General features: G+C 39.6%; 1 protein-coding gene across 2 annotated transcripts in view; it reads right to left on the reverse strand.

Moving 5' to 3' along the window:
* The window catches only part of CDK8 (cyclin dependent kinase 8), a 77,738-nt gene that overhangs the window by 56,676 nt on the left and 2,920 nt on the right, over positions 1-18,142 (reverse strand). For both annotated transcript variants that reach the window (XM_020788550.3, XM_020788548.3), the window contains exon 2: positions 1,060-1,135. In XM_020788550.3, the coding sequence (XP_020644209.1) occupies positions 1,060-1,135 (76 nt within the window). The remainder of the gene's footprint in view (positions 1-1,059; positions 1,136-18,142) is intronic.

Raw genomic sequence — 18,142 nt, forward strand, 5'->3', positions numbered from 1 at the left:
GGAGGGGAAGCTCTCCGGTGGCTGGTGGGCAAGCGGTCGGCTGGCTCAGCCGGCGATGAGGCCCGAGGAAGAGGGGAAGTGGCTGGGCAGGCTACAGCAGCAAAGGAGGAGGAGGGGAAGCTCTCCGGCGGCCAAGCAGGCAGCTGGCTCAGTCGGCGACGAGGCCCAAGGAAGAGGGGAAGCAGCCGGGCGGGTGACGGCAGCAGAGGAGGAGGAGGAGGGGAAGCTCTACAGGGGGCGGCAGCTGGCTCAGCAGTGCGGGGCAGCAGGCAGCCTGGCAGCGGACTCTGGCCACTCAGGCATGGTCGGCTCTGCTTCCCTCCCTCCGTCCGGACCACCTGCCTTCCTCCTCGGCCGGCGCGGTCCCGCGTCACTCACTCAATGGCGGCGGCTCCTTCCTGGCCCAACTGAAGTGCACCCAGCATATAAGACGACCCCCCCCACTTGGAGGCATGTTTTTTGAGCCAAAAAAGTCGTCTTATACGCCGGCAAATACGGTATGTCAATGTACTCTGTGCTCCTTGAAAAGTATCATAGAAGACATTACCTGCCCTGAATATATATCTGGTATATTTATTAATTACTTTAGTGGTTCTGACAGAAAGAGAAGGAAGGAAAGAGAGGGAAGGAAGGAGGGAAGGAAGGAAAAAATAAATCCGATTTATCTTTGTTTACCTTTGCTGAATCCAAATGAAACACTACTTAAGACATTCTCCCGCTCTTTAAATGTTAGAATTCACACATATATGTCAGGTCTGCCACCATTTGTTGTATTTTAAATTTTGATTGTGCACAGAGCTTATTTTGGAAAACATTGTTTAAAGGGGCAAATACTGACAACCAGGCCTTCTTGTTACCCTTGACATTCTCAAAGTAGATATTTCTAGTGAAAACACATTACTCGTGGTCAGTATATGTATTTTTATTTAAATGTAAGGCGATTGCCTATAAGAATGTGAAAATGCTTTTAAATTTTGGTTGACAGATTGCAGCCATAGCTAAAGTTATATTTACTCACTAATTAAATAATGTTAGTGTAAGGATATTAAAACTACTTACTGCTATTTCTCTGCATGCTGACATAGAAATTCCAGTACCTTCTATTTGTTTTAGAGCATAATCTTTATCATCCTTCCTGTAAAAGAAGAAACACACAAAAAATGCATTATAAATTCAAAGGAATCCTAAGGGCTCTATAAAGAATCATCCACACAATTAGCTATTTGGAATAAGGATGGCTACTAAGCACATGAAAGAAAATATATTTATAATGGTTTTAAGCTATTGCTGAATTCGAGCTATTCTGCAAAAGAAAGTGTGACATGTGAGCAACCTATACATTAAATTGATCTTTTACTTGCTACTTATACATCACTGCAGAAGCTTTGAGATTATCACTAGAATAGTAGAATAATATATTTGGAAAGGCCGTTGAGTCCAGCATTCTGTTCAACGCAGGAATCCAAATCAAAGTACTCTTCTCCCTTCAACAACACTGGGGTTGGGGCGCCTGATGCAGAAGTAGTTCAAAATCTGTGTATAACTTTTATATATACAGTGGTGCCTCGCATAGCGAGGTTAATCCGTTCCGGATTAACTTTCGCTATGCTGAAGCATCGTTGAACGGATCAAAAAAACCCATTGGAACGCATTAAACATCGTTTAATGCGTTCCAAATGGGCCAAATACTCACCGTTCAGCGAAGCTTCGTAATGGCTGGCAGCCATTTTCGCGCCCTCGCCTCGCTTAACGAGGGCGCGAAAATGCTGCGCGCGGCCATTTTGGGCCATTTCCGGGCTTCCGGCGGCCATTTTGGCCGCCGAACAACTGATCGTCGGGCTTCGTTTTGCGAAGATCGGTAAGCGAAACGCTTACCGGGCTTCGCAAAGCGAATTTAGCCCTATTCAAAAAACGTTAAGCGATCGCATTAGCGATCCGAAAAAACAGATCGCTATGCGATTTCATCGTTATGCGGTGCGCTCATTAAGCGAGGCACCATTGTAACTATAAAACATAAATAATTAATTAACACAGAGAGAGCACTCTCTATTGAGGTTCTCTTCCATAGTGTTGATCATCCTTTCCATACAATACCATATTTAATGAGCCTTAAAGGTCCTTATGAACCCATGCTCTACAGCAGTCATTCTCACCTTTTTTTGCCACAACCATAAACACAATATTAAAGAAATACAGTCCAAATCAGGATTGTAGAAGTCACATAATACACCTTATAAGGTGGTGTGTGAGAAATTGTTTCCAGCCTGTGGCTCCATTCAAATGTGCCAGATCCCCCCCCCCAGTGGGCCATACTGGCCCCACTGAGAATGGCTGATCTAGAAGCTGAATTAGGCTGCATTTTGGGGCAAGCAGACTACTTTGAGCTGTTTAGTTTTGAACTCATGCGATTGGTTCTGGGCAGACAGAGACACAGTATTTATTGAATACTTATTTGCTGAATATTTATTTATTTATTTCATTTTTATACCACCAATCTGGCCGAAGGCCACTCTGGGTGATTTGCAACATATATAAACAACATGCTTAAAATACAGTTTAACAAAACAGAAAACAGAAATAATAAAATGCAAATAAACAGTACCATCAAAACATAAAAATACATTTGCATAAAACATTCAGAACATTTCAAATTGATCAAGTAGGCCAACAAGCTCAGCTGAGTCCACAGGTATAAAGTATTGGAATTCCTGTATAAATAACTAGGTTTATAGTAGCATTTTAAAAATCACCAGTGAAGGGACCAAATATTTATTTATTTGCTTACTGGAAAAAATGTGTATAACCAAAACCATACTGTTTAGATCTGTGCAATTCAAGGGACCAATTACCAATTTGTCTGTTCTTCTGTTTAATGTCTTGATTGTTGTTTATTACTGAATTTTACTTTATGTTGTTGCTGATCTTATTACTGTACTAGCCACTCAAAGTACAGTGGTGCCTCGCATTACGATGTTAATTCGTTCCAGCGAAATCACTGTAGAACGAAAACATTGTAAAGCGAAATTTAAAAGCCCATAGAAACGCATTAAAACCTGATTAATGCATTCCTATGGGCTTGAAACTCACAGTCCAGCGAAGATCCTGCCCATGCAGCGAGAAATCCGTCCCAGAAAAGAGCGGGCAGCCATTTTTTAACCTGGTGGCCATTTTGAAACCGCCGATCAGCTGTAGGAAAATCATCGTTTTGCGAGAATCGGTTCCCGAAGCAGGGAACCAATTATCGCAAAGCGAAATTCCCCCATAGGAAATATCGTTTTGCGATCGCAAAACTTCATCGTTATGCGATTTCGTCGTAAAACGGAGCACTCTTCTTGCGAGGCACCACTGTAGTGGGTTGGCCAATAGATGGGGGCAAGGTAAACATTCAAATAAATAAAGTTTCAAAAATCATGTTTAAAAGTTCTTGTCTGAGTAAAATAGTTCAAATCTATACTACAGATTACAGCACTGGCTAAAACAAACTACTTCGACGATATACAAAAAAACTGTGGCATGCTCAAGGACGTCTTCTTTTCCAGTGTAGCATGTAACAAGATCAGCACAATGGCAAACGTGCTTAATAGAGAAGCATTTCTGTATCCTGTCCAATTACTCTAAATGTCAAATTTCAGCAACAAGTGCAGAGAATGAATCCTAAGATAAAATATCCAATTGCTCATATGAGTTTCCACAAAAAAAACCCTAGTCTCACATGCTTCCTATAAACTCCTACACATTTTCATACATTTTTCAATATATCTCTTTATATCTACAGTATGCATGTTTATCTTCATCACTGTCTACCCCAAAACTTATCCATTTCATAGAATTTGTGCATATCTTTGCCTTAGTACTGTTCATATCTGCTGGTTTGTTTGAGGAACGCTTCAAGTCTTCCAGTTACTGGTTCCCTATTTGCTCTTCACAGATATACACAACTGTTACATTTCTTTTCATATCCAGTAATGTTTGTTAGGTCATAAAAATGCATTACCTGCTTGTTTTAAAACTAGAAATTCTAGTCACTTAAGACAGTGGTTCTTAACGTGGGCGATAATGCCCCCCAGGGAGCGATTTCATTTTTCAGGGGGGCAGTAGAACGAAAAGGGGCGGCGTGGGGGCGCTGGCACAGAACGGGGGTGGTAGGGGGGCGCTGGAGCAAGCCAAACCTGTGAAGATGGCTGCAGCCTTTTTACAATGTGCATAATATATATTTTCCTCCAATCTTAATTTAGTTTCAGAGTTTTCGTCTTGAAATTTTTAGTTCCTGCATTGCTGTTTGTTTTTATGCCCTTTTTATATTTCTTTTTGCGTCTTAAAATTCGCTTGCAACTAAATCATTAAATGTTACTTTTGGGGGCATTTCATTTTCTTGGAATTGAATTTTGTTTTCAGGGGTCATTGGATTTAAGTGTCTTAAATAAATAAATAAATAAATAAATAAATAAATAAATAAATAAATAAATAAATAAGATATCATCACCATGGGGAGGGGGGGCGATGATAACTTCCTCAATGGCTCAAGGGGGCGTTTCTTTCAAAAAGGTTAAGAACCACTGACTTAAGAGTCCCATAAAATGTACCACTCTTTTGTACTATCAGCTGAAAAGTTGCTAGCAACTGTAACCCAAAAAGTCTCAGGTTTCTGATTCCATGTGGGTTTGGACATTTTTCTGCTTGCTTGTTTTTGCAAAGAGCAAAAAAGTGGCTACAACAAAGGCCCCAACAATTCTCTTGATGTTTGCTACAGATGCATTTTTATTTTAACCAATACAAGCATACTGAGGCCAAAAGAAAGTTCTATCCATTCTTCAACAAGCAACAATGCAGAGAAAGAAGTCCCAAATTGTTTGTCTCCATTCAGGAGATAGAGTAATTCCTTTGCTGCAGGGAGGGTGTGGCCACTGGAATTCTCATCCAAGTCAGAAAATATGCCACAATTCAAAAAATGTAAGTACTTTGCACTGCAATGCAGAAAGGCTAAAATAAACAACTAGATGTGAATTACTATTGGATCTGCTGGTTAGGGAGAAGAGAGCAGGAAAATTATTGGCAATATGCTACCCACAATCTTGTTTGCTACTTAGAAACAAGAGCATGTTCCATCAACCAAGTAATCATTAATATAAAACTGGCACAGAACACCTTAAACATAAACTAATCTTATTATAAAACAAATGTGCAACAGCTTAAACTCTGGAAAGGAAGACTGGTAAACATTTTTTGAATCAAACATACAAAAATGTCAGACACTTCTAAGTGTTCTTTCTCCACCTCTATAAAAGTGTATGTTGTTCGAATCAACTTATTCTTTTGAGTTTTAAATTTACATTTAGTATAATAGTAAGCACAGCTACTAACAGATTTTCTGATTTGCTGGCTAGAACAATGATTTCCAAACTGGAAGGATATCAACTGCTGACAAAATTGTCTGTCTCCACTAAATGCATCAACCTTTAATTACCATATTTTTCGCTCCATAAGACAGTTTCCCCCCAAAATAGTGGGGGAGAAAGTATGTGCGTCTTATGGAGTGAATACTGTAAAAAAGGGTTCAGCCACCACTGCCCAGAAGCCTCCCACCACAGTGCTGGGAGGCCTCTGAACTGAATCCATCTCCCTTTGCAAAGAACCAATTGCACAATTAATAAAGTTGCCAATTATATTCTTAATATTTTCTACTTTGCTTGAGGTCCACATATTTTGGAATCTGGAACAGAGAAACATGCTTTCCCCTTAATCTGGGATTGAAGGGAAAAGAGTGGACAGAAGAAACTCTCCACTTAGAAAAACCAGGGCATAGCAGAAGCAAAGAAGAACCACAAGGAGAGTTTGTCTATGTGTACAAGCTTCTGAAGGAAACTGAAGTTGCATTAGTCTCAGTGGGAATACAGTATATAAATCCTCTGTTGAAGGATTTACAAATAAACTTTACAAAAAAGCAAGAAATCTGTGGCCCTCCAGATGATGTCAGAAGGCAATTTCCATCAACTCCAGGCACCACAGCTAATGGTAAGGGATGGTGGGTAATATAGCCCAAATAATCTGAGACCATAAATTGCCTACAGTACTTCTAGATAGTAAGCAGAGGGACGTGGTGGTGCTGCAGGTTAAGCCTCTGTGCTGTAAGGTCTGTAGATCTTCAGCTGTAAGATTGAATCCACATGACGGAGTGAGCTCCCATCGGTTGTCCCAGCTCCCTCTAACCTAGCGGTTCGAAAGCATGCAAATGCGAGTAGATAAATGGGGACCACCTCGGTGGGAAGCTAACAGCGTTCCGTGTCTATGTCACACTGGCCATGTGACCACGGAAGATTGTCTTCGGACAAATGCTGGCTCTATGGCTTGGAAACAGGGATGAGCACTGCCCCCTAGAGTCGAACACTACTGGACAAAAATTGTCAAGGGGAACCTTTACCTTTACCTAGATAGTAAGCTAGGAGACATCTGTTCTACCCTGCTATCAAGAATACAATTCTCAGTTGTGAACTTGAGTAAGCAATAATAGAAAAGTAACAAGTGAACAATTTTATTGTTCAAATTTTCTTCTAAAGTTTTTTATAGATAGAAATATCTTTCATAAAGCAACGCTCTGAAAACAGGCATTAATGGGATGCATAATGGAATCAAATACTGTACAGTAAACTGCTTGGTTGTCACAAGGGAAGAGCATGACACAAAGGGTTTCATTCTTTGAACACTGCAGTCTTTGTAAGCATTGCAAGATCAATTAGATAGGCATAATTAGGAGCTCTCCTCTCTAGACTAAATAACAGCTATACTGTATTAATATATTTTTTCAACAACAATATCTGGTTCAGGTACTTGGCTCATTGGATTTACAAGATGACTGGCAACACTAAAGACTATAAACTTGCTTTTTCTTCCTTAATGTGGAAACTATAGTTCTCAGGATTTTGAACCGGCTCAATACAAAAGAGACTTGTTGAAGTCTACCAATTCTGAGTTAAAATGATTTCAAAGAAAGGAGATGTCACAGATCGAAGCAACCAGTGCATTAATTTTCCAAGCAAAGTGGAGCTCAAGATTTTACCACAAAGACTTTTACCATATATGGTTTGAAAAATCCCAGATGTTTAAACTAGATTCAGACACAGAATAGAGACTTGGAGCTCATATTACAAATACACCTTGGTTGCTGGAGTGCACCAAAGAATTCCAAAATTCTTTGAAATCTATAAAGCATGAGTCCATGCTTTATAGATTACAACAAAGACTTTTATTGCACGGATCACAAAAAGCTTCTAAATGAAATGGTCGTCAGACAACATTTGATTGTCGCATATGTAACCTGCACTCTGGACAAGAAGCTATTATGTAGATATGAGAAACAGAATAGTTCCCCACTGGCAAAAGCTGCAGAAAAAAGTGCAATTTATTTCCCTACCTGTTCAAATTGTATGCCAAACAGGATATATCAGTAAGTTAAGATATTGAAATTGCATTACATTAACTGGTACAAAACAATCAAAATCCTGTTTCTGTAATCTATGCTCCATAAGGCTCTTGACGTCAGCAGTACTGCTAATTTTTTGGAAATTAAAAATTCCATCTTCTGTCCCAAAGTACCTGAGGCTCCTGTATAATCCCTTTTCCTCCTTGGGACATCATAGAAGCCAAAGGACAGGAGCAAAAAGTCTTTCATTTCACTGCTGGGATTACTTTAACTTTAATGCTGCCAATGGAGAAATCAGAATAGTCAAAATATCATCTACAACTTAATATTTATTAATCCCAATGGAGACTGCAGCCAAAAAATCAGAAGAAAACCAAGAATAGGAAGGGCACTTAGAAAGGAACTAGAAAACATGCTCAAACGTAAGGATGTTTCGCTTTATACCAAGGCTAAGGCTATCTATACAGTATTTCCAATTACTATATACGGATGTAAAAGGTGGATAATGAAACTGGTACTGCAGGAGAGCTTCATAAACACCCTGGACACATAAATGGATTCTACAGCAAATTAAGTCTAATTCTCTTGAGAAACTAAAATGACTGAACATAGGCTCTTGTACTTTGGATGCATTGTGAGAAGACTCATCAGAAAAACTAAATAATGTTAGGAAAAGTGGAAGGAAGGAAGCCATGGTCTTCAGTTTGCAAAACTTAAGGTCTGACAAGACCTCAGGGAAGCAATTAAATAACAATTAAATATCAGAAACACCTTAGCAGCACATAACAATTAGCTCAGATCCATTTGGACTTAGATGCTAAGCTAATACAAGTTATGTGGATATAACTTTGTCTCCTGCTAGTCCTGTTGTAATTGGTTCAGGTTGAGCATGTGGGCAGGATTCTTGGAGATATGAAAGCCACCAGTTGTATTAGCATACTCTTGCTCTTCCTGGCTTTCAAAAGTAGCCAGAGAGGAAATGGCCAAGAGAGTAAAGAGAGTGATGAATGCCTCCTTGCACCAGGGTAGGATCCCAGCATGTTTAAAAGAGGCAGTAATAAGACATTACAGAAAAACTCCTCACTGAATCCTACTTTACTGGACAACTATCAGTCAGTCTCAAATATTCAGTCTCTGGGCTAGGTACTTGAGCTTTTTTTAAACTCAGGGGATTCCAGGATGAAATAGATTATGTAGCCTCATTTTAATCTGGCTTCAGGCCTGAGTATAGGACAGTGATGGTAAACCTTTTTGAGCCCGAGTGCCCAAACTGCAACACAAAATCAACTTATTTATTTCAAAGTGCCAACACTGCAAATAAAACCTAATACTGAGGTTTTAGTTTAGAAAAAACAACTGCTCCTGAACTGCAAGAGTTAAATGCTTGCATTCTCCCCCCCCCATGGGCAGAATTAAACAAATACCAGTTCTCCAATCCCCCATTGGGCTAGACTGGTAATGGTTGCCATTTCACCCCTCCGCTGGACCACTGCACCAGCAGAGGGGAGTGCCGAACTCCGGGATCGGAGGACAGGTAAGTATTTCTCTATAGCAACTTATGGCTCGCGTGCCCACAGAAAGGCTCTGTGCGCCAGCTGTGGCATGCATGCCATAGGTTCAGCATAGCTGGTATAGGACAAAGACAGCTTTGGTCACCTTGGTAGATGACTTATGCCAGGAACTGACCAGGGGGTGTATGCCCATTGGTTCTGCTAGACCTCTCAGCAGCTCTTGATGCCATCATCCATTCTATCCTCCTAGGCTATTGAGGCACGGCTGTACTGTGGCTCCACTCTTTCCTGAAGAAGGTGGTGCTGGGAGACTCCTGTTTGAAACCATGGCTGTTGGCCTGTGGCATCCCTCTGGGTTCTGTTTTGTCTCCCATGCTACATATTTGACATAATCACTTGGAGAGGTTGTCCGGCATATTAGGGTTTGGTGACACCAGTATCTCCTTTCCATCTAATTCCAAGGAAGTTGCTTTGGCTCTAAAACTGGTGCCTGGCATCAATAATGGGCTGGATGGACAAATTCAGTCTTCATCCAGATAAGACAAATGTGCTCCTGGTCAACTGAAAGGGAGATGAGGGAAGAGGATGCAACCTGTACTGAAGGGGTTACACTCTTCTTGAAGACTCAAGTGTACTTGTTGGTTCACCCCGAGCCTGGATGTCCAGGTTCTGGTGGCTGCCAGGTGGTACACCAGCTATCCCTGTTCACTGAGATGTCTGATTTGGTTACACATGACTTAGTTACATCCTGATTGGATTACTGTAATGTGCTCTACAGTGGTACCTTGCTAGACAATGACCACGCTGTACAATGAATTCGCAGGACGGTGTCCTTTTGCTACCGCTATAGCGATTCGCAAAACAGTCATTCCTATGGGGGAATTCTGCTGGACGTCAATTAGATCCGTGCTTTGAGGACTGTTTATTTGCAAGACGACGATCTTTACAGCTGATCGTCAGGTTCCTAAAATGGCTGCCGTGTTTTCCGGACCCATGCTTCGCAGGGCAGCCATTTTAACAGCTGATAGGTGCTCGGAAAATGGCTTCCTCTATGGGCGATCTTTGCTGGACAACAAGGTAATTTCCCCATTGGAACACATTAATGGGTTTTAATGCATTCCAATGGGGAATTGTTTTTCGCATGACGACGATTTCACGTAAAAGCGATTTTCCCGGAATAGATTATTGTTGTCATGCGGGGCACCACCGTATGTGAGATCATCTTTGAAGAAGATTTGGAAAACAGCTTATTGAAAACGCAGCTGACTGTAGGCTGCCTATAGCCAGTTTTAACAAGTATATAATGTTCCTATTATAGCACGTAGGCACAATACAAAATGCTGGTTATGACCTATAGAGCCCTATACAGTTTGGATACTGGCTATCTGAAGGACTATTATCTCCCCATATGAGCCTTTGTGGCCCTTAAGATCTTCTCTTAAGAAGAGGCCCTCTTGGTCCCATTCGCAAGGCATGTTTGATGTGGACCCATTTTAATAACTAAGCTGTGTTCCTGGATGCTGATCTTATGTTAGCAAATTAAGATTTTCAAAGTTTTTAGTCACTCAGTATAGTTTAACTACTTTTATATGTGCAATTTATTGTCTTTTTAATTTTTACGTATTTTAACATTATGAGCTACTAAACAGAAAGGTGGCCTATAAACTAAAAACAACAAATCCAGAATCTAAATCTAAGTACTAGTCCCAAGTAGAGTAGATTTATTTGAATCCATTGTTTAAGAGCATGTTTACTGATTCAATGGATCTAATCTTAATTGGGCTACCATATTTTTCTGTCTCTAAAAGAACACTGTTTCCTAAATTAATTAGAGGAAAAATTGAGGGTTATTTTGTACACAGAAGTAAGGAGGGGGAGGATCTGATCCCTGCTTTCCCTCTCACTTTCTTTGCAAAAAGCTGCTTTCCCCCTTGCAAGAAGTGGAGGGGGAAAGCAACTTTTTGCAAAGAAAGTGGAGGGGGAAAGCACTTCCCCCTTCACTTTCTTGCGGGAAAAGTGATTTCCCTCTCCGCTTTCTTGCAAAAAGCTGCTTTTGCCCTCCACTTTTTGCAAGGGGGAAAGCAGCTTTTTGCAAATAAAGAAATTTTGGGTTAGAAAAGTGGGGAGGGTCTTATACATAGGGGCGTCTTATACATTGAAAAATGTGGTAGCTACTGGATTTAGAATACTTCATACCAGAAGAAGAAATTACATTTTTAATTCTGTAAGAATAAAATAAAAAGCCACCTTGGAACGTAAATCCTGATATGAAGACATTCTTTAGTGATTTTGGGGACCCAAGAAAGTTACAAGTGAATTAAATTACCCAAACAAGATAATCAAAAAAAGCCACAGACTCTATACTGTTTCTCTGAAAATAAGCCCAAGTATGATTTTTCAGGATACTCGTAATATAAGCCCTACCCCAAAAAATAAGCCTCAGTTGAGTGAAACCCCGGCCTCCACCATTCTGCAGCAACCAGATGATGATGACAGGACTGTATTTGAATAAATGTAGACTGCCATACATGAAAAAAATAAGACATCCCCTGAAAATAAGACCTAATATTTTTTTGGAACAAAAATTAATATAAGACCCTGTCTTATTTTTTTTCAGGGAAAGAGAGTATTACTCCCCATTCACTGAAAACTTCTAAGGGAGCATGATGAACCTTGATTCCTCTCCTACGTTGCTCAAAGCATGAAACCACAATGCTAATTACAGGTCTTTGCAATTTACTGTAAGTTTTCCATTTTGGCAATAGATCATTGGATTTGACAATTATGCCGCCAATCTCCTGACAGCAGCCTCAGAATATCCAGAGGTTTTTAGCTGGCACTTGTAAATAAAATATGGCAGAAAAAATGTCATTTGTTGAATGGGCAGTTGAAGGCAAGGCAAACCCTGATTTAACGATAGCTTAATGAGCTAGATATGTCATCCAGTGTCAGAAGTTGAGAGTTCAATTGTACCTCCAGGGAGAAGAGCTAGCTTGTGTGGCTTTGGCCAAACTGGACAGTCCTGAATTACCCTCAAAGGAAGGGAATTCTAAACTACTTCCGAGTACAGTGGTGCCTCGCATAACGATTTTAATTGGTTCAAAAAAAAACGTTATGTGAAACATCGTTATGCGAAACACCATTTTCCATAGGAATGCATTGGAAACCGGTTAATCCGTTCCAAAAGGCACGGATTGCCGTCCTTAAGCGAAAAAACCCATAGGAAACATCGTTAAACGATACAAAGTTTCCTCCATTGGAATGTATTGAAGCTGACTCAATACATTTCAATGGCTTTGCGAAGTCAATTTTTGCAAATTTAAGTGTGTCATAAAAGGGTCAAAATGGTTTTAAATGCTTGGATTAGCTTCTGCACCCTCTAAAATGGATGCAAAAGTTAATTTGGCTTTGATCTGACTTTTCGTTAATTTTTTCTGAATTTTTCCCCCCAGCTTTTGACAGCTGTCAAAATCTGACAGCTCCATTATTTCCTATGGGGGAAGAAAAAATTCACAAAAAATTAATGAAGACTCAGCAACTGTTCTAAATGCTTGGATTCGTTAGAGGACCCCCTACGTCGTGTGCAAACCTGATTTGGCTTTGATCTGAACTTTCGTTAATTTATGGTGAATTGTTTTCTCCCCCATAGGAAAGCATGGAGCTGTCAGATTTTGACAGGTCCATTGGTTCCTATGGGCCAAAAAAAAAAATTAACCATAAATTAACGAAAAGTCAGATCAAAGCCAAATCAGGTTTGCACATGACTTAGGGGGTCCTCTAACGAATCCAAGCATCTAGAACCATTTTTGACCCTTCTAAGACACTTTTTTAATTGAAAAAAGAAACATCGTTAAGTGAAGCAGGGGACCTAAAATCGCATTCGTTATGCAAAGCATGGTCCCAAACTTTGCTAAGCGAAAATCACCCATAGGAAACATCGTTATACGGTGCATATTATTTTCTTAAAAAACACATCGTTATGCGAATTCATCGCTAAACGAGGCAATCGTTAAGCGAGGCACCACTGTACTCTACACCTACAAAACCCTGGAAATACCGTAAGTCAGAAAGTGATTTGATGATGCATTATAATGATAACTATAAAATATCTATGGGCTGGTATAGTTCAGTAGGTAGGAACACCTGGATGAACAGTTAGGACTGGGAGTTTGAATCACCTCTATGCCTCCTGGGAGAGAGGCCATCTGAAATCATCCAGAGTTACATTATCTGCCACCTATGCAGCCACGAAGCAGCTGCATAGCCTCAGAGCACTACCAAAAAGCAGTGGTAAACAACTTTTGTGTATTTCATACCAAGAAAATCCTGTGAAAATTAACGTAAGTCAAAATTTACTATATCTAAAACATCTATAGCATGACAGTAGTGTATAAAATACATACACATGCAAAGCAATAGTTTTAAAGAACCACAGGGCAGTGTAACAGATGTCCCATTTTAGCATGATGCTATCATTGTAAAGGGAATTTGAAATACTGGCCAGAAACCACCTGCAATTCCACTCTGGTTTAAATGAAATCACATATGTTGGAAGGAAAATGCAGCTAATTAGCAAAGTACCAGTTGTGTGTTCTTGTTAATTAGCTGCCATTGCCATCACAATTTACATGACTTCACTTATCCAAGATAAAATATCAACAGGATCACTGACTGGATCAGCTTAGTGCCTGAGTGGAGACTTCAACTTGGTTATACCTTACCAAGCATTATAACTGCAACATACTCAGTTTTTTCTTCAAAGAGAAAGTACTCAGTTAATTACTAGAATGATTAATGTTGACAAGAACAGATTTTACTATCTAGTACTTCAACCATAAAAGCATGCCTTATCTTACAAGATATAATGCTTATGGATAGGATTTGGTGATTGTGCATTGTAACACTAATTAAAGATGTTATCTCAGGATGTGGTCACATAACTTGTCAGCTCTACTACCTGCCTTCACACTAGCTTTCCAAAGTGCAACTTCCTCCACATCATCTTTTACCCTGTTTCCCCAGAAAAAAAAACCTAACCTGAAAATAAGCCCTAGAAGGATTTTTCAAGATGCTCATAATATAAACCCTACCTCAAAAATAAGCCCCAGTTAAAGGAAACCCTGCCTTCCATCATTGTGTAGCATTGTGCAGCAAATAGATGATGATGACATGACTGTAAAACAAAACATCACCTGAAAATAAGCCCTAATGCATTTTTGGAGCAAAAATTAATATAAGACCCTGTCTTATTTTCAGGGAAACACGGTAAATGAAGGAAGCTTCTGTGGTTTTAAAATGGCACATCAAGAAGATGATCAAAAAATAGGACAGTTTCAAAACTCATGCATTTGCAAGTAAAAGCCACAGAAATGTCATACTAAGCATCTTTATTCTTGCCTCATCAAAAGCAACACAAAGTGTCAGTGTACCTGGAATTTCTGATTCCTAATATAAGTTACCAAATCATAGGTGATCTTCTTTTTAAATATAATTTATAGTAAGTTATAATATACAATATAAATGTATTTCAAATGCTTGCCAGACTATATAACAGCACAAAAGACAAAAATACTGAAATTTGCATCCTTACATCTATTCCTACATTAGTAAGTCCAGGCTGCTAATGCCTGGAATACCACTCACCATGTCCATGGAGTCCAAATGGAAAGACTATAAAAACTGTACAAATATAAATGTATTTAGTCCTGGTCTCTGTAAGTGAAATAATTAATCTTATTTCTCAATAAGAAGATTTAAACTTTGGCTACCAAATGCAGACATTTTGTTTTCTCCTGAAAATAAACTGCTCTAGCTTGCTCAGTAAATATCACACCTTTCTTCATAAGCATTTAATTTTTGTTTACCTTTTTTCAGATGTAGGACTCCTCCAAGGCAGAGTGAAGCAGAAATATCACCATAGATTCTTATACAATAACTTTACAAACTGGCGACTGGTGAGCATAATAATTTATACAAAAATGTTTCAATTAACAAAGCACAATGGAGAAATTTTCATCAGTTTTCCTTCTCTGGTACATCTATGTGCAAAATCTGTTTGAAAGTTGGGAGACCTCCTCCATAACAGATTTGGGGGAGTGCAGAAACCAGTCAAAATACTTCCCTTCCCGTTCCTATGGCAATCGTTATTTTGGTTTACAAATTTTTTGCTTTGCATAACGTCCCGCAGAACGCATTAATTTTGTAAACCAAGGTATGCCTGTATGAAATATTATCAATAGGGAAACTGTTTTGGTTCTAAATCAGTATCTGGGTGTCAGTAATGGACCAGATGAGAGCGAATAAACTGAAATCCAAACAATACAGAGGTGCTCCTGGTCAGTTGAAAACCAGGTGAAGGAATAGGGTTACAGCCTGTGCTGGATGAGGTTATGCTATCTCTGAAAACAGAGGTCCACAGCTTGGAGGTGCTCCTGAATTAATCTAAGCCTGGATGCCCAGGTTTCAGCAGTGACCAGGACTGCCTTTGCACAGTTATAACTAGTGCACCAGCTGCACCTGTTTCTTGAGAAGGCTGTTCTGGCCACGGTGACACATGCCCTAGTTACATCTCAGCTGGATTCTGTAAGATGCTTTACATGGAGCTGCCTTTGGAAAGTATTTGGAAACTCCAGAGGGTCCAAATGCAGCAGCCAGACTGCTGACATGAGCTAGTTACAGAGATAATTTGACACACACACCCCATTACGGCAGCTCCACTAGCTGCCGATCCATTTCTGGGCACAATTCAGAGTGCTGGACATAACCTGTAAAGCCTTAAACAGTGTGGGTCCAAGCTATCTAAAAGACTGCATCTCCATGAGCCTTACCAGAGCTTTAAGATCATCAGGGGGGCCTTTCTCTCAGTCCCACCACCTTCAGAGGTACGCTTGGTGCGGACATGGGAGAGGGCCTTCTCTGTTGCTGCTCCCAGACTCTGGAACTCCCTCCCACGGAAAGTTAGGCTGGCCCCATCATTGCTGTCCTTCTGCAATCAGGCAAAGACCTTTCTGTTCAGGCAGGCTCTTTCTTAAGAACTGGTGGTCTGAGAGGGGTTTTCAAATGAATGGTTGTGGATTGTTATTTTAAATGTGTTTATGTATTAATTGTATTGCTGTTTTTAACGTAATCTTTATTTAATTCTTTTAAAATATTTGTATACCTACTGTTTTTAGTTTCTACATATTATCCTTTTAATTATGGGTACTTTTTAAGGAGAAAGGCAGAATAAATAAATAAATTCCTTTGTTTGATTATCTAAATCAGTGGTTCCCAGCCTTGAGTAACCCAGGGGTTCTTGGATTGGGGCTCTCAGCACAGCTGGTGGTCTCAACACAGGACTTTTATCAAGGCACCAAGAAAAGCTTCCATCCTAAACTCCAGTTGGAAACAAGAAGAAATTGGTCAGGGTGGTAGGGGTGCAATTCTTCATTCTATGAGCCCCACCTGAGACACAGAAACTTGCAAACATCTAAATGTGCCTCACAGAAACCTGCAAACACCTGAGAGGAAGGCTTAAACTGGAAGGCTTTGTGGCTTAGCATAGGCCTAGGTCTACCAAGCATCCTGTTAGAAAAGGGAGCTGCCCTCATTCTTGCTGGAAGCTTCTTTTTTGACAGGAAACTAAGTATTTTTTCCAGGTGAGTCACATTTATGTGTTCTGTAGGTACCAATCAGGTGGGACTCCCAAAATGAAGTATTTGGGGATTTATAGTGTAAAAAACAAAAACATGTTCCTATCAAATTTATGTAAAGATTTTCTAAATCTAAATATTTACCAACACCACTGGTACCTATACATAACCTGGGTGACCATGGATGCAACCGAGAGGATTGGCTCTTCCTCCTCTTGTCAGCTCAATTGGTTTTTGTGCTAGATTCAAAAGGTTGTGAAAAGCATATAAATACATATGGTTAGGGAGGAAGGGTCACACTTTTCCTCTTGTCTGTTTGATAGGCTCCCCTCTCCTCCCCTGACATGCATTTCTGTTGAAACTACAGAGAATTGGATTTTGGGATCTAAAAGCTACCAGCTTCAAACCAGTCCAATAACTATTTTGAAGGTCAATAAATTTTTAGAAGCATTTCAAATCTCCAACATCCACAGACCCCTATGCTCAGTTCCCAGAAATACAGGTTTTTCTGCTTTTTAAGCTCAGTCCCCATTTAGAAATGAAAGCGAACTGAGAATTTTTCAGAGGAAGACCTGATAGCAAGCCTATAGAACAGCTCATATTTTTTAAAAGACTGAAGTCTTTACTTGCTCAGTATCATTATCTGAAAAATGAGCTAACTGCAGAGCTAAGGTGATTAAGAAACACACAGTTACTACTACATATAATCATTCACATAGGCTTATTTAGATTATTGTGGTAGCGTTGTACAGGATGACATCTTTCAGGGTAAAGAAACGGATTCTAACTCTTAGAATGACTGGTATTCTCATGGACAGCTATGTCAGAGCAGCCATGCAAAATAAAAACCTGTGGTAGATGTCTCAAAGAGATTACAAATGACACCCTTTGAAGTTGCCATATTGTCACCCGTACTTTGATTTTCAAAAAAAAATCAAACAAAAAAACTTTTTACAATCAAGGTGAAAAATCTGGAACTGACAAAATCAAAATGTTAAGTTTATTAAAATTATATCTATATTTGAGGCAACTTACAAAAAACTACTATCAGCAACAAAAACATGTTTGAGCACACATATATGTTTAATGTGAAATGTACATACTAACTAGTGTTGAAAACCGATTCAAAATATTTTGCTAATCAAGCACTCAAGCACTGTGAGCAGCAAGATTTGGAATCCCTGCAAGACGGATGGGGAGATAATGGTGCACGAGAAGCATGCAGCAGAAGCAAACATAAAAATGGAAGGACTGTAACCAAAAGATACCGCATTATTACAGAACACTGATTTCAACCGCATCACTTATTGATGCAGTATATGTGAAATGAAAGCAAACTTGCAGGATGTTTGCTATTTACAAGATATTTGCAGAAACCTTTGTTAAAATGTTTGCAATATCTAGAATGTTCACTGCAAGTAAGAAATATGGAGTGCTGTTTTTTTTAAAGGTAAACCTCCACTAGAGACAAGAAAAGTCACAAGTTATATTTCCCAATAGCATCCAGCAGAAAATACTTATTTTTGTCAAGAGTTTCTGTGATGAAAAAGCAAAAAATAGCTGGCCATATGACAAGGGAAAAA

The sequence above is a fragment of the Pogona vitticeps genome, chromosome 3 (assembly GCF_051106095.1).
Source record: "Pogona vitticeps strain Pit_001003342236 chromosome 3, PviZW2.1, whole genome shotgun sequence".
In the NCBI taxonomy this organism is placed as follows: Eukaryota; Metazoa; Chordata; class Lepidosauria; order Squamata; family Agamidae; genus Pogona; species Pogona vitticeps.